This window comes from Puma concolor, chromosome B2 (assembly GCF_028749965.1).
Source record: "Puma concolor isolate L17-30 chromosome B2, mPumCon1.1.hap2, whole genome shotgun sequence".
Lineage (NCBI taxonomy): Eukaryota > Metazoa > Chordata > Mammalia > Carnivora > Felidae > Puma > Puma concolor.
Window position 1 is genome coordinate 69,765,868 of NC_141671.1, and position 14,786 is coordinate 69,780,653.

Consider the following 14,786-nt stretch of genomic DNA (forward strand, 5'->3'; position numbering starts at 1 on the left):
AAGCATCACAAAATTCTGAATCTATACATATTTCATTAGATATACCTCTGTAGAACTTTTTTTCTATTATTGTTTACAGCAATTAGTCTCATTTAAATAAGACACCAATAAAAAGCCATGGGCTTATCCCAGACTTTGTATGTAAAAATTACTTATAAAAGATCAGTATGTAAATCTGTGGGAGAAAAGGCACTATATTTCAAAATATTAGAAAAGTCCAAATTACCCATCTTTTCCTTTCTTTGGTCTTCATTTCACCAGGAGCAATGGGAACATGCAAGGAAGAAAGAATTTTTATGAAATTTATTAAGATATTCAATGAATCATTTCATATATCGGGGGAGGGGAGAGAGAGAGAAGGAGAGAGATTTATTTCTATTGTGTTCCATGTTTGCCCAGGAATGTGTTGAAGGAAACACATTAAACTGCCATCAGAATTTGGATGGAATTGTGAGAGCCACATAAATCTCAGGAAGTAAACACCATTATATGATGTTTCTGATTAGGATTTCAGCCTTAGTTCATAGGCTGTATGTACTTTTGGTCTTCTTTGTAAACTCTTTGATTTCTTCATATTCTTCCCAAAGAGGCTGCAAATATATCCAATGCGTCTTACATTTTGGGTAGTGCTGGTGCCAGGAAGTTTTTTTGGAAAGTATTTTATAAATGGATTTCTCACCCTGTGAATAACATTAAATGATTTATTTAATCCTGAAGGTAATTTATCTGAGACTGGACACTGGAACTGGTGTTTTGTTGACTGATTGTTTTTCAAATTGTTTTAATCAGTAAGCCTTGAGGGAGAGGTATAATTCATCATGGAACAGGTTGCAAGAAAAATAAACACCTGTTTACTGAGTGGGTGGTCTGTACCAGCCAGTTTATATGCATCCTCATTTAATCTTTTTCAACAACACAATGCCCATTTTACAGAACAAGGAACACACACAGAAAGGGAAAGTTGGAAGGTGGCAGAGCTGAGATTCAAACCCTATCCTGCTTGATTTCAAGTCTGGGCGCACTGGCCATACCACTGCCTACTCATCAAACTTGGTCATCAAACTGACAAATATATTTAGGACTCCTCTGGACGTATATATGAATTTAGTTTAGAAGCTATATTCAGTTTTCTCATTTTACCTTTCAGGTGAAATTTGTTGACAAAGACATGCTCTACATATGAAGGGATTTGTGTTACTGCTCTTTCTGCCTGGGGTATGAATTCATTGAACTTTTGTCCCTTGGTAAAATGACTGAAAGAGACTTTGCTATGATTTCCCTTCTGTGCAAGCAGAGGAGGATCCATGACTCTCTAACTAGGGCTGCTCTGTGGGGCCTGCCTCTTGCTTCCTTTCAGCAGTGGCTTGTAGTTTGGAGAAGTAGGGCTCCCTGGGCCAAGCACCTAGTTCTGCTCATTTTTTTTAAAAAAAAAATTGCATTGAAATGTAATTGTCACAAAACAAAGTGCACATGTTGATGGTGTACAATTTGGTAAGTTTGATATTATACACCTGTGAAACCATTACTACAATCAAATTAATTCCTCCCAAAGGTTTACTCATGCCCCTCTGAAATCCTTCCCTCCATCTTTTCTGCCTCACCCTCCCCAAGCAACTACTGATCTGTTTTGTCATTATAGATTAATTTGCATGTTCTAGAGTCACACAGAAATGGAATCATAATATATTTATTTTTCTCTGTATTCTTTCACTCAACATACTTATTCTGAGATGAAACCATATTGTTGTATATTCTAATAGTTGCTTCCTCTTTTGAGTAGTAGTCTGTGGTAATAATATTCCACAATTTGTGTATCTATTGCTCTGTTCATGGATATTTGGGTTATTTCCTACTGTTGCTAATACAAATAAAGTTGCTGTGGACAACTGTGAACTAGCCTTTGAAAGATTCTACCCTCTGACTAGATTAAATGGTTGTTAATAGTTTTCCATATTGCTTTAAAAGACAAAGCAATATTTAAAATTTTTTAACATTTTTATTTATTATTTTTGAAAGACAGAGAGAGAGACACAGCACGAGCAGGGTAGGGGCAGAGAGAAAGAGAGACACAGAATCCCAAGTAGGCTTCAGGCTCTAAGTTGTCAGCACAGTGCCTGACGCGGGGCTGGAAACCACCAACCGTGAGATCATGACCTGAACCGAAGTCGGTCGCTCAACCGACTGAGCCACCCAGGTGCCCCAAGATAAAGCAATATTTAAAGTTGATCTTTTTCTGTGCATCCTTAGAATTGTGTTAATCATAGACATCCTCATAACTTCCCAGTTGTGTCTGGGAGAATTAAATGAGGTCACTGATAAAAAATGTACTTATGAAATTATAGATCAGGTTTTGTACAAACGAACTAAATAAAGACAGTACCAGGAGACTCATAGTGTTTTAGGGGATCTGGATCCATGAGGAAGCAATTTCCTTCATTCTAAGTTTACTTTACAATATTCTGAGCATTGTTAGTTATGATTAAAAGCTTGCCATACTTATAAGCATATCTTTTATACTATTCAGGGTCCAACTGTTTTCTGGGAGACTATTCATTCCATAATGGAGAGCATTGGGAATATATGATCAAATTTATTTTCTAAACATCTTTGGCAGAAATAAGGATAAATTCTTACAGAGATAAACACATGGGAAAGATGCAGCTTCAGTAGATATATCTTTAAAATCTTTATCTTGCAAAATTTCATCATCCTTAATACTTTCATTTTCTTCTAAAATAGATTTTTTTTCATTATTAGGTTTTCATTTATTTGAAAGGAGGGCATAATGTCCACTTGAAAGGACTGTTCCTATCATTTCCCTCAGCTTTAAATGCAACATCTGCTTTTTAGCTGCAGTGGTTTGTCCAGAAGACTTTGCCATCTATGCAGAATATTCCACTATCACCTTTTATTTCCCTCTAATCCATCTGATTTCACATGGAATATTGTGGAGCAGCATCTTGAAATAAGGAAAAATGAGTCTGCTTTGGTACATATTAAGGGTTTCATCTTTTATAACTTTCACTTTTCAATATTTTCTTTCTCTGGAGTCACACAAATCAGAGGGGCCTGATATCTTTGAGAGAAATACACCTGTAGAGCTCGCCTGGAAGCTATTCTTTGTGGGTCTGTAGACTTGCTCTGGGCAACTTACAGCTTTAACACAACAGATAGTGAAGGCGCCAGGAAGTACTTTGAGGAAGCCTTCTCTACCCACTTTACAAATTCCCCTTGGTGTGGGGAATCTCATTCTGTCATGCCAGGGCTCACATATACCCTGCGGCCATTAAAAAATATGTCCTATTATGGCCCCATCAGTAGATGTTTTGAATGAGAACTTAGACAGAAGATGCGGGTCACCTGAGTAGCTCAGTGGATTAAGCTTCTGACTCTTGATTTTTGGCTCAGGTCATGATCTTGCGGTTCATGGAATAGAGCATGATGTGGGACTCTGTGCTGGCAGTACGGAGCCTCCTTGGGATTCTCTCTGTCCCTCTCTCTCTCTGCCCCTCCCTGCTTGCATGCTCTCTCTCTCTCTCTCTCAAAAATAAATAGACATTTAAAGAAAGGAAAAAGGATGCTAAACTTCTTGTCAAAAATCATGAACCCACCTCGATTAGAGTGTTGAGATGCTAATGGATATAGGCGTGCTTGTGGGAAAGCTGTGGGAACATAACTGAACCCTGCATGGCACTATTTTTCAATTTCATTTACTTTATTTAAAATTGTAATTTAGAAAAAAATAAAAAAAAAATTTTAAAAATAAAATTGTAATTTAGTGGGGCACCTGGGTGGCTCAGCCAATTGAATGTCTGACTTTGGATCAGGTCATGATCTCCTGGTTTGTGGGCTCGAGCCCTGCATCAGGCTCTGTGCTGACAGCTCAGGGCCTGGAAACTGCTTCAGATTCTGTGTTTCCCTCTCTCTCCCCCTCCCCACTCAAAAATAAATAAACATTAAAAATTTTGTTTTAAAAATAAAAAAAACAAAAGAAAATTGTAATTTAGAAATTTTTGTGTGGTAATGCATTACTACAGTTTAGATGTCAAAATGATAATAAAAGTATATTCTGGTGGGGGGGGCACCTGGGTGGCTCAGTTGGTTAAGCGTCCGACTTCAGCTCAGGTCATGATCTCACGCTCATGAGCTTGATCCTCTCGTTGGGCTCTGTGCTGACAGCTCAGAGCCTGGAGCCTGCTTTGGATTCTGTACCTCCCTCTCTCTCTGCCTCTCTCATGCTCACACTATCTTTCAAAAATAAAAAAAAAAAAACATTAAAAAAAAGGTATATTCTGGGAAGTCTTGCTTCCACTTCTGTCCCTTTCTACCCTATTCCTTCAACTCCCTTACCCCTCACAGATACTTCTTTTTATTAGTTTCACCTGATTCCATAGGGTCAGCCTGATTTGTTTAAACGATGATGATATTTAACATTCGATAGGGAACCAGGAAATCAGACACCAAGGTAACTAATTGCTACTTATTTTGACCTGTCTCTACTGAGGTGTTTTCCTAAGAGGTTCGTTAATGACATTGCCAAGGACAGCAGATGAGCTCTCTGCAGAGAGCAGTGTTTCTGGCTCCCGAGGGAGGAAGGAAGGAACACAGCTCTTGTGTTACCCCCTTAAAAAATCACCTAGAGTCATGTTCTAATTAGACAATTCCTTTATCTGAAATGTATTCAGTTTTCAGGATTCGACAGGGCTAAACAACTGGGGGGAGAAGAACCTTATATTCCTCGTGACACTGCTTTTAAAAGAGGATAGGGAAAAAGTAATTTAAAAATTGAGAAGAGTCCGATCCTCTTACTTACCTAAATCCTAGCACATGGATTTCTTTGAATCCTGGAAATTTCTTAAATACCTTTTGCATCTGCAGAAAGAAAGAAATTTATGAAATGCTCTGGGTGTACCAGGTCAGATGTTACCTAACTGAAAAAGTCTCAACATTCTGATGAGTTAGGGGGAATAAATGAAAATGGAAAATTGAAGCAACGATTGAGGCCAAACGCTTTGTTCTTGGTAATTTCTGAAACCCAGAGGAAAGTGTTTTGCTATTTATTTAAAAGCTGCAATTGGGTAGTTCTGATCTGCTTTCATGGTTACTTTATATAAAATATGAAAAAACTTTAAGGTGGCACTTGGAAGAAACTTTTTTGGCTACAGTATTTTTATTTATACACAAAGAATAACTATAATATTTTCTGAGTTGAATTATATGATTTGGAAAATATGTTAAAGAGGTTACTAAAGGGGCGCCTGGGTGGCGCAGTCGGTTAAGCATCCGACTTCAGCCAGGTCACGATCTCGCGGTCCGTGAGTTCGAGCCCCGCATCGGGCTCTGGGCTGATGGCTCAGAGCCTGGAGCCTGTTTCCGATTCTGTGTCTCCCTCTCTCTCTGCCCCTCGCCCGTTCATGCTCTGTCTCTCTCTGTCCCAAAAATAAACGTTGAAAAAAAAAATTAAAAAAAAAAAAAAAAAAAGAGGTTACTAAAGTCAAAATGGCTGCTATATCTAAAAAAAATGGTACAGGCAGACTCTAATAGGTTAGATTCACTGGTAGATTTATGTGGACTTTATAATAAATTTTCTTAATTAGTTTGACCTTGCTAATGAAGCATATTATAGGAATATTTTATAATTGCTATATTCAGTTATTCCTGACCCACTACGGTCTGGCTTCTGCCTCTGGATTCACCCAGTGGGGAGGATTTTCTCCAGGCTGTTGTCTCTTGGCTCTCTCCAAATCCAGTGGCATTTTCCATTTCTCTTCCATGCTGTGCCTACTTATTTTCTGGTTCTTCTTCTATCTCAAGGACCACTTTCTCAGTCTTCTTTACTCCATCTTAGTCTTGTCTGCACTCTCTACTTTAAATATAAAGATGCTTAGCCTCCTTATCTCACCCTCCCACTTATTCAGTAAGTTTGACTGCAGGCACTGTGCTAGGCTCTGGGGACACATTGCCACATAGACAGGCGCTGCTCCGTCCAGCTTACTCCCGCATGGACTGGGAGGCAAGAGAGACCAAGAGAAAGGGATAGTATTAGTAGCGAAGCTTGGAAGGGAGAGCAGGGTGAAAGTGAGGCTGAGGAGGTGAGCAGGAACCTGGCACCACCTTCCCTTCCCTGTGCCCACTCCCCTCTGCCCCTGCTTGGGGATCTCATTTTCTGCCATAGCTTCACTGATCACCTGAGACATAGCTTTGAGTTCTACATGTGAATATCCCAACTTTGCCACTACTAAATACATCCAAACCAGAGTTATTCTCTTCCTTCCAAATCCGCCTTTCCTCCAGCGCTCTCTATCCCAGTCAGGTACATAAACACCTATCGTCTTCCATGCCAGAAGACCCAGCAACCCTAATACCTTCTCTCTGTGCCCATCACATCCATTCATTAACTCCTGGTAGTTTGAACCCCATATACATTTTGTTTCCATCACATTCTTATTCTCATGGCAGGCATACCTTCCCTATCTCCCTTTTTATATTGCTGAAATGGTTTTCTAGGGGTGTGTGAGGAAAGACAGCAGAAATTTTTTTTTTGGCGGGGGGAGGGGATATGCTAGGGCAGGAGGAATAGAGATGTCTCCTTGACCACATTTTTATTTCCAAGGTAATCATTCCATATCTGTTGTTCTTCACTAAAAATCCCTTGATGGGCTGCACTACCAATTGAATAAGTTCCTTTAGAATGGCATTTAAGGTCCTGCGCATTCTAACCTTCCATTCCCCAAGCACTTTATCATTTGCCCTTCCTGTCATCATTACCCTCTTGGCCAATATTGTGTCCTCTCGGGACACTAAACTAACACCTATCTCTCCTCAAATTACAACATGTACTTCCTCCAGACCTCTATGACTTTTCCCCCTTTTAGCCCAAGATGCAACTTCTATCTTCTGCTCCTTGACTGCCCATACCGCCATATTTCAAAGCCAGCTCAAGCATATTCTCTATCGAGAATTTGTAGAGCCCTAAAGTCAGGCTCAATGATTTCTTCTCCCTACTGCTCTAGAACTTGTTACAGTATATCCCATAAAACAGTCTATGAGCTGAACAATGGCTCCTTCACTGAGATTATGCTCCTTGGGCTCAGGGACTGTGTCTGATTCATCTTCATCTCCCTCCCTCCCAGTACCTAGCAGGCCGTTATCCACATAGCAGGGACTCAGCAAGTTTTGTTTAATGGACTTGAGTGGATCTCTTCATTCTCTAAACTCATCAACATGCTGCTGCATTGTCACTGTATCTAAAATTACTGCTGATTCTATATTATCTATGCCAAGGACTAGGGCAGTGATGCACAGATAATCCCCAAATCACTTACATTGGCCTTTGAAGTGTGTCATAGATTTCTTTTTCCAGCAGACTGATTTACCAGCTAAATCATATTTTCTTACACCAATATTAAAATTAGTTTTCATTCCCTCAGTATATAGTAACTGCAGCGATGAAGGTAGCCTAGGTTTTGGGTGCTGAGGTAGCTGTGTAGGCCTGAGTTTAAATATTGGTTCTGTTCCTTTCTAGCTGTAAGACCTTGAGTTTATTGCTTCATCTCTCTGAATACGATCTCCTTAGTCCAAAAAGGATAACAATACCTATATTATAAGGCTCCTATAAGGAATAACTAATAAATGCCTGACACACAGTGGGCAAAGAGTTGATGATATTGTATTTTTGATTAACTTAGTCTCTACATCTTCTACTGGATTACTAGCTCCTTGGTAGTCCAATTTTCTTTTACTTCCTCAGTAGCCACATAACTTGGAGCCTGACGGGGGCAGAGCAAGACTTCAGTCAGTTGTTTTTGAAAGACCCAGTGAGGGGAAAGGACAAGATGAGGGTCCCTGTAGGGGTCAAGGGCAGGGATGCTGAGTACTAAGCTTCCGTGCCTCCATGACCACCCCCACCACAGGCTTAACAGAGGAGAACTAGGAGTTTAGGTCTGAGGAGATGGTCTTTGTTACCAAGACAGGTAGGAAAGAGCTGTGTACATGCCTCAGGTCTGCTCTGGCATTCTGTGGCAAATAGCTTTGGGTCCCCAAGGCAGTTGTCATGCCATTCCAGTAACAACACCTTAGACTAGATGTTTAAGTGTGAGCAGCAGTTTCTGGAGTGGAAGATTCAGACCCTGACTTGTCCTTCTTTCGTGTCCAGGATACCAGAGGCGCTGTTGTATGGATGAAAACAGTCAATCAAAACAGAACTGCTCCCATAGAAGCCCGCAGCTGCAGCATGGGCAGTGGGGAACATCTCCAAGGAGAGCCGTCCTCCCCTCCAAGAGTGCTCCACAGCACTGGCTCCAGCAGAGAGGAATTTTGTTGTTCATGCCCTCTTTGTGAACCTGTCTGTGATCGATTAAGACTCAGCTCTGCTTAGGAGGGTGCAGAAGGCATCTAGGGAGGAGATGACAAAGGCCTTCAGTTAATTCTGCCAAATAATCTTCTGGGGACCCTCCAATTATGGAGTGCTAACCATTAAATTGCTAATTAAGTGCCCAGTTAACCTTATTAATAATACTAAATGCACAGGGGCCTCCCTGATTCTGCTGGAATGTATGTTCAAGGGGCTATAAAAAGGCAGCCGTATTGAGTTCTCATGAGCGTTTGCACAGGAGAAAGCATTCAGACAACAGCTAAGCATTCCTTTTGACATTTGTATTAAATTGCTCATTAGGTTTATTGTGGAAATTAAATTACTTCAAAGCACTGTCCATTAATTCCTGATTAGGCCTGAATGGCTCTGCTAATGCAAGTATGGGCGGTGGTGGAGTGGGTTGGTTATCTGTTGGCAAGCTGCTGGGTGGTCTGGACTGCTCAGAAGCCTGGAAAGGGAACAGATGCTCTAACCAGAAGGGCTCCATCTCAGAGAAGCCAGTGACCGTGCAGAGGAACCCGCAGGACTGATGTGATGGGTCTCTGGAACAAGACCCAGCAAGACATACTCTTATTTGGCTAATAAGTTTTTCAGAGTCTAGAATGGGCATGTTAATTTGATGATGATACAAAAATCCCTGTCCCATAAATATTCATTTGGGAAAAATAGGAAGTACTGCATAATGGTTAAGAGTAGGGGTTCTGGTGCCAGGCTGCCTGAATTGGAATCTCGGCCAACTATCCAATTTTGAAGATACTCCGACTATACTAAAGATTTTCTGAAGAGAATATTTCAAGAACAAACAGAAAGTTAACAGACTATTCTTTAATTCATTCTATCTAATAATCCGTGTCTAAGTACTTCTCTGGTTCATAAACACCCCATGCTGATGCTTTCTCTTTGAAGTTTGTAGAAATGATTCTTTACATTTTATTGACTGAACGCTGATGCAGGAGGAAGTTGGAGGTTTAATATTTTTGCCTATTTATCTTCTCTCCAGTTGAGAGGAGGTAAGCACTGAATTCTCCAAGTATGACAAGTAGGGGCCTGTTGGTTCCCTGGCCATGCTGAGTGAGATGCTTGGGCACCCAGGCTCTCCACAAATGAAGTTCATGGTTATGTTTTCTTATGAATGCTTCTATTTTCAGTTGCATTTCTATGGTCACTGAGTAGTTAACTGCATCCCAAGCTCTGTATTAGGAGGTTAAGTCTTCAGAGATGAAAGAAACAGTTCCTGCCCTCAAGGGGACACTCAGAGCCTGAAGATAGTGAGGGTGGCAGGTGAAGAGGGAGAAACAGAGACAACAAAGGCCATAGATGTGTAAAGAAACAATCTCAAGACAGGGTGATAAATGTTGTGGCAACAGTGGGCACCGTGTTTTAGCTCAGAGGAGAGGCACTGACTGAATCCAGAATGGTTTGAGACAGAACTTTCCTTGATGAAGTTTTGTAAAATGAAACTCAGGGAAAGGACATTCCAGACAGATGAGACAACACAGAGAAAGGCTAAAGGTGAGAAAAGATTTGTAAGCAGTTTGTATTTCTGTAGAGTGCAAAGGAGGGGGATGGGAAGGATGGGAAGATGAGGCTGGAAAGGAAGGCAGGGCTTTTATCATGGCGTATAGATGCCACGGTCAGCAGAGTAGCTTAGATTCATCCTGCAGGAAATGAAGAGGCAGGCAGATATGATGAGAGTCCAAGATGGAAGAGATATCTTGGAACAGCTCCGAAGTTCAGTGGATGACATGGACAACATTACTGCCTTACACTTATCACCCACGAAGAGTGTCATGTCATTAAATTACATCAAACTGCAAAAGTGGATATATATCATGTAAGACAAATATGAATTAAAATTCATGTTTCAACCCAGCATGTTCCCTAGTTGGTGCTTACATGAACATTTTAGATGTATAGAATACCTGTGTAGTGGCTCTCTGTTAAAGAAGGTTTAAAGACCTACTAATATTTAAAAAGAAAACCTAAATGTAAGTGACTTTTAAGATAGAGAAGCTGGAGGAGCTCCTGGGTGGCTCAGTCAGTTAAGCATCCAACTCTTAGTTTTGGCCCAGGCCACGATCTCGCTGTTCATGAGTTTGTGCCTTGCTTCAGGCTTTGTGTTGACAGCTCGGAGCCTGGAGCCTACTTCAGATCCCGTGTATCCCTCTCTCTGTGCCCCTTCCCTGCTCGTACTCTGTCTCTTTTTTTCTCGCTCAAAAATAAATAAACATTAAGGGAAAAAAAAAAGAAAAAAAAAAAAAAGAAGCTAGAATAGAAAACTTTTCTAGAGATGAATTTGCCCTAACATTTTGGGACCCATTGTAGTTTTTGGTTAAAATGAAAGCAGTTTTGGTTGAAAATGAATGCCTGGTCACAAGAAGTTGGAACTATTAGTTCGAAGGGTTTAGGTCCTGTTGGCATCCAGATTCTGAGTCATAATTTGGGCTGTGGTTGTGTGAGGTGGGTTCACTTACCTGGAGTTGAGACTTGGCCGCCAGCTCTTGATAATGTGGGGACTGGGAGTCAGCGAGCTCTGCCGTGAACCTCTGGTTTGCTAGAGTGATGCTCAATTCCACCTTCTGCTCCAGTGGGCCTTTGTATACCTTAGTGAATTCTATTTTTCTTTCCTGAGTTAGAAAATAAAAGGTCTTCTATTAATATAAACTATAAGTATATGGTAATACCATATAATATATATTGATATTGTCTCAAAAAGTGGATAATGAAGGCTCAAGTGCTTTAAAATTTTTTTTAGCGTTTATTTACTTTTGAGAGACAGAGAAAGACATAGCACGAGCCGGGGTGGGGCAGAGAGAGCATTAGACCATTCGTACCTAAACTTCATATTAAAGAATCCCAAGCAGGTTCCAGGTTCTGAGCTGTCACAACAGAGCCCAATGCGGGGCTTGAACTCATGAACCATGAGATCATGACCTGAGCTGAAGTAAGACACTTAACTGACTGAGTCACCCAGGTGCCCCTCAAGTACTTTTAGAATTAAAATCTTATTAACTAGAAGTGTTCTCTGAATTTCATTGAGAGACAAAGTACCAAAGCTCCAATGAGTTAACTATTTAGAATCCTTGAGGACACTGTAATGTTAGAACTCTGTGCTCTTCATGAAAACATTTGCACACATGCACACACACACATAATTCATATATACTGTTGGAGCATCACTGAGATTGTGCCACACTCTTGTGTAACTATGAATGCTCTTTGATGAAGACTGGATTATACAATATAACCTATGTGATGCTGAGATATTATTTAATACAATCTTCTTTAGAGAAGAGTCTAGACTGGTTTAATAAGACCATTTGTGCCCAAACTTCATATTAAAGCTAGTTAGTGAGCACTGTCAGGTCAAGAGAGGATTTGAAATATCTCTCAGAAGGAATGGCATATTTGGGCCACCTTTGGTAGCATGTGGCTAAAAATAGAAATACTCTTCTGAGGACCTGGATTTGGCCAAGGGGTCATCCTTTTTGCCCTCTGGACTGGGAACAAGCAGGAGTCTCTCACTGTTCTGAATTCACATGGGCTCCCAGGGCACAGAGCAAGCCTGGCGCTGAGTTTCAAACTTGGGGTGTGACAGATTTTCAGTATTGGGTACCTAGATGATTGTGAAATCTGAAAGGTTTTTAAAAGAGTAAAAAACATGTCTGTGGAAAATTGAATGTCTTTGGTAATGCACTTAGTCTTTTATTAGTGACATCAGCTATGGAAGCTGAAAGAGGAGACCAACCAATGGAAAATGCCATGAGGGACAAAACTCATGTGGGTGGTAGCCAATGTAGTTTCTCCTCATTTCATATCACAAGCCCCTCTCTTCCATGGCAGTGGACAGGCACACAACCTCTAACTTTAATAGGCACATGGAGGACACCAGACTACTGACGTTTGTTTAATGAAAAGATTTCGTTGATTCATTCATCAAAATAACACATAAGCATCTGTATGGGTGTAGGACAGTGTTAGGACCTGTGGAAAGTTAAAAGAAAAATATGGCCTATAGCATTATCCTCTACAAGTTTACCATTTCACTAGGCATATTTAAGTTCACATGAGATATTTAAATAAATTCTTTAGATGTATTAGTGAGAAGTCTTCTAATTTATCCTCAGCCACTGGATTAATTTTCCACGCCTCTCAGCCAGCATCCTCGGTAATACTTTATTACCTATGAGATGAAAATTCAAACTCTTTTTCCTGACATTCAAGGCTTTCCACAATCTGATAACAATCTGCTTGAACAATTTTATTTATTTTATATATATTTTTTCATTAAAATTTATTTTTTAACTCAACTACTGAGTGGGCCCAAGTACAATGTCTTAAATTTTTTTAGTTTTTAATTCCAGTTAGTTAACATACAGTGTTATGATAGTTTCAGGTGTACAGTATAGTGACTCATACATCACCCTGTGCTCATCACAACAATTGCACTTGTTAATCCCCATCACCTATTTAACCTATTCCCCCACCCACCTCCCTCTGGTAACCATCGGTTTGTTCTTTATAATTAAGAGTCTTTTTCTTGATTTGCCTCTCTCTGTCTCTCTTTTTTTCCCTTTGTTTGTTTTGTTTCTTAAATTCCACAGTGTGAAATCATATGGTATTTGTCTTTCTCTGACTGGCTTATTTCACTTAGCATTATATTCTCTGGCTCTATCCATGTTGTTGCAAATGGCAGGATTCATTCTTTTTTATGACTGAGTAATATGCCATTGAACCACATCGTTATCCATTCATCAACTGATGGACACTTGAGCTGCTTCCATATCTTGGCTACTGTAAATAATGCTGCTATAAATATAGGGGTACATGTATCCCTTTGAATTAGTGTTTTTGTATTCTTTGGGTAAATACCCAATAGTGTGATTACTGGATTGTATGGTAGTTCTATTTTTCACTTCTTGAGGAAACTCTGTACTGTTCTCCAAAGTGGCTGCACCAGTCTATATTCCCACCAATAGTGCACGAGTGTTCATTTTTCTCCACATCCTCACCAATACTGTTGATTCTCGTGTTATTGATTTTAGTCATTCTGACAGGTGTGAGGTGATATCTCATTGTTGTTTGGATTTGCATTTCCCTGACAGTAAGTGATGATGAACATCTTTTCACATGTCTGTTGGCCATCTGTATGTCTTCTATGGAGAAACGTCTGTTCATGTCTTCTCATTTTTAATTGGATTATTTGTTCTTTGGGTGTCAAGTTTTGTAAGTTTTTTACATATTTTGGATACTAACCCTTTATCAGTTATGTCATTTGCAAATATCTTCTCCCATTCTGTAGGTTACCTTTTAGCTTTGTTGATTGTTTTCTTTTCTGTGCAGAAGCTTTTTATTTTGATGTAGTCCCAGTAGTATTTCTGCTTTTGTTTTCCTGGTGCCAGGAGACATATCTATAAAAAGGTTGCTATGCAGAATATCAAGGAGGTTACTAGCTGTGTTCTTTTCTAGGATTTTTATGGTTTCAGGTTTCACATTTAGGTCTTTAATCCATTTTGAATTTATTTTTGTGTATAGTGTAAGAAAGTGGTCCAGTTTCTTTTTTTGCATATTGCTGTCCAGTTTTCCCAACACCATTTGTTAAAGAGACTGTCCTTTTCCTACTGGATATTCTTTCCTGCTTTGTCAGAATTAATTGACCATATAGTTGTGCGTTTATTTCTGGGTTTTATATTGATCCATGTGTTTATTTTTGTGCCAGTACCATACTGTTTTGATTACTACAGTTTTCTAATATAACTTGAAGTCCAGTATCGTGATGCCTCCAGCTTTGCTTTTCTTTTCCAAGATTGTTTTGGCTATTTGGGGTCTTTTGTGGTTCCATATAAATTTTAGGATTGTTTGTTCTAGCTCTGTGAAAAATGCTTGTGGTATTTTGATATGGATTGCATTAAATGTGTAAATTGCTTTGGGTAGCATCAACATTTTAACAATATTTGTTCTTCCAATCCATGAACATGGAATGTCTTTCCATATCTTTGTGTCTTCTTCAATTTCTTTCATCAGCATTCTTTAATTTTCAGAGTACAGATCTTTCACCTCTTTGGTTAGCTTTATCCCTAGATATCTTATTACTTTTGGTGCAGTCATAAATGGAATTGTTGCTGCTTAAACAATTTTAGTCTGTGTCATTTCTCCTTGCCCTGACTACCAGATAGCTTGCTAACTGTTGATGAGATACTACATTACTTGTGCTAGTCTCCTGACCGGAGAGACCTTCCTCACTGCTCCCCATGCTCACTTCCAGTACTAAAACATAAGGACACACACACACACACACACACACACACCACATACACACATTTTTTTACTTCTTACTAATACCCTATGGTTCATTTAACATAATATTTCCTCTGATTATTTAGGGTAGAAACCTTTGCCTCTTTCTAATCTC

At 39.7% G+C, this 14,786-nt stretch overlaps 1 protein-coding gene across 3 annotated transcripts in view; it reads right to left on the reverse strand.

The window, feature by feature from the left end:
• Positions 1-14,786, reverse strand: part of IMPG1 (interphotoreceptor matrix proteoglycan 1) — a 133,994-nt gene that overhangs the window by 76,065 nt on the left and 43,143 nt on the right. For all 3 annotated transcript variants that reach the window (XM_086707276.1, XM_086707275.1, XM_086707273.1), the window contains 3 exons: positions 10,849-11,001; positions 4,814-4,872; positions 227-247 (listed from right to left, as the gene is read on the reverse strand). In XM_086707276.1, coding sequence (XP_086563402.1) covers positions 227-247; positions 4,814-4,872; positions 10,849-11,001 — 233 coding nt within the window. The remainder of the gene's footprint in view (positions 1-226; positions 248-4,813; positions 4,873-10,848; positions 11,002-14,786) is intronic.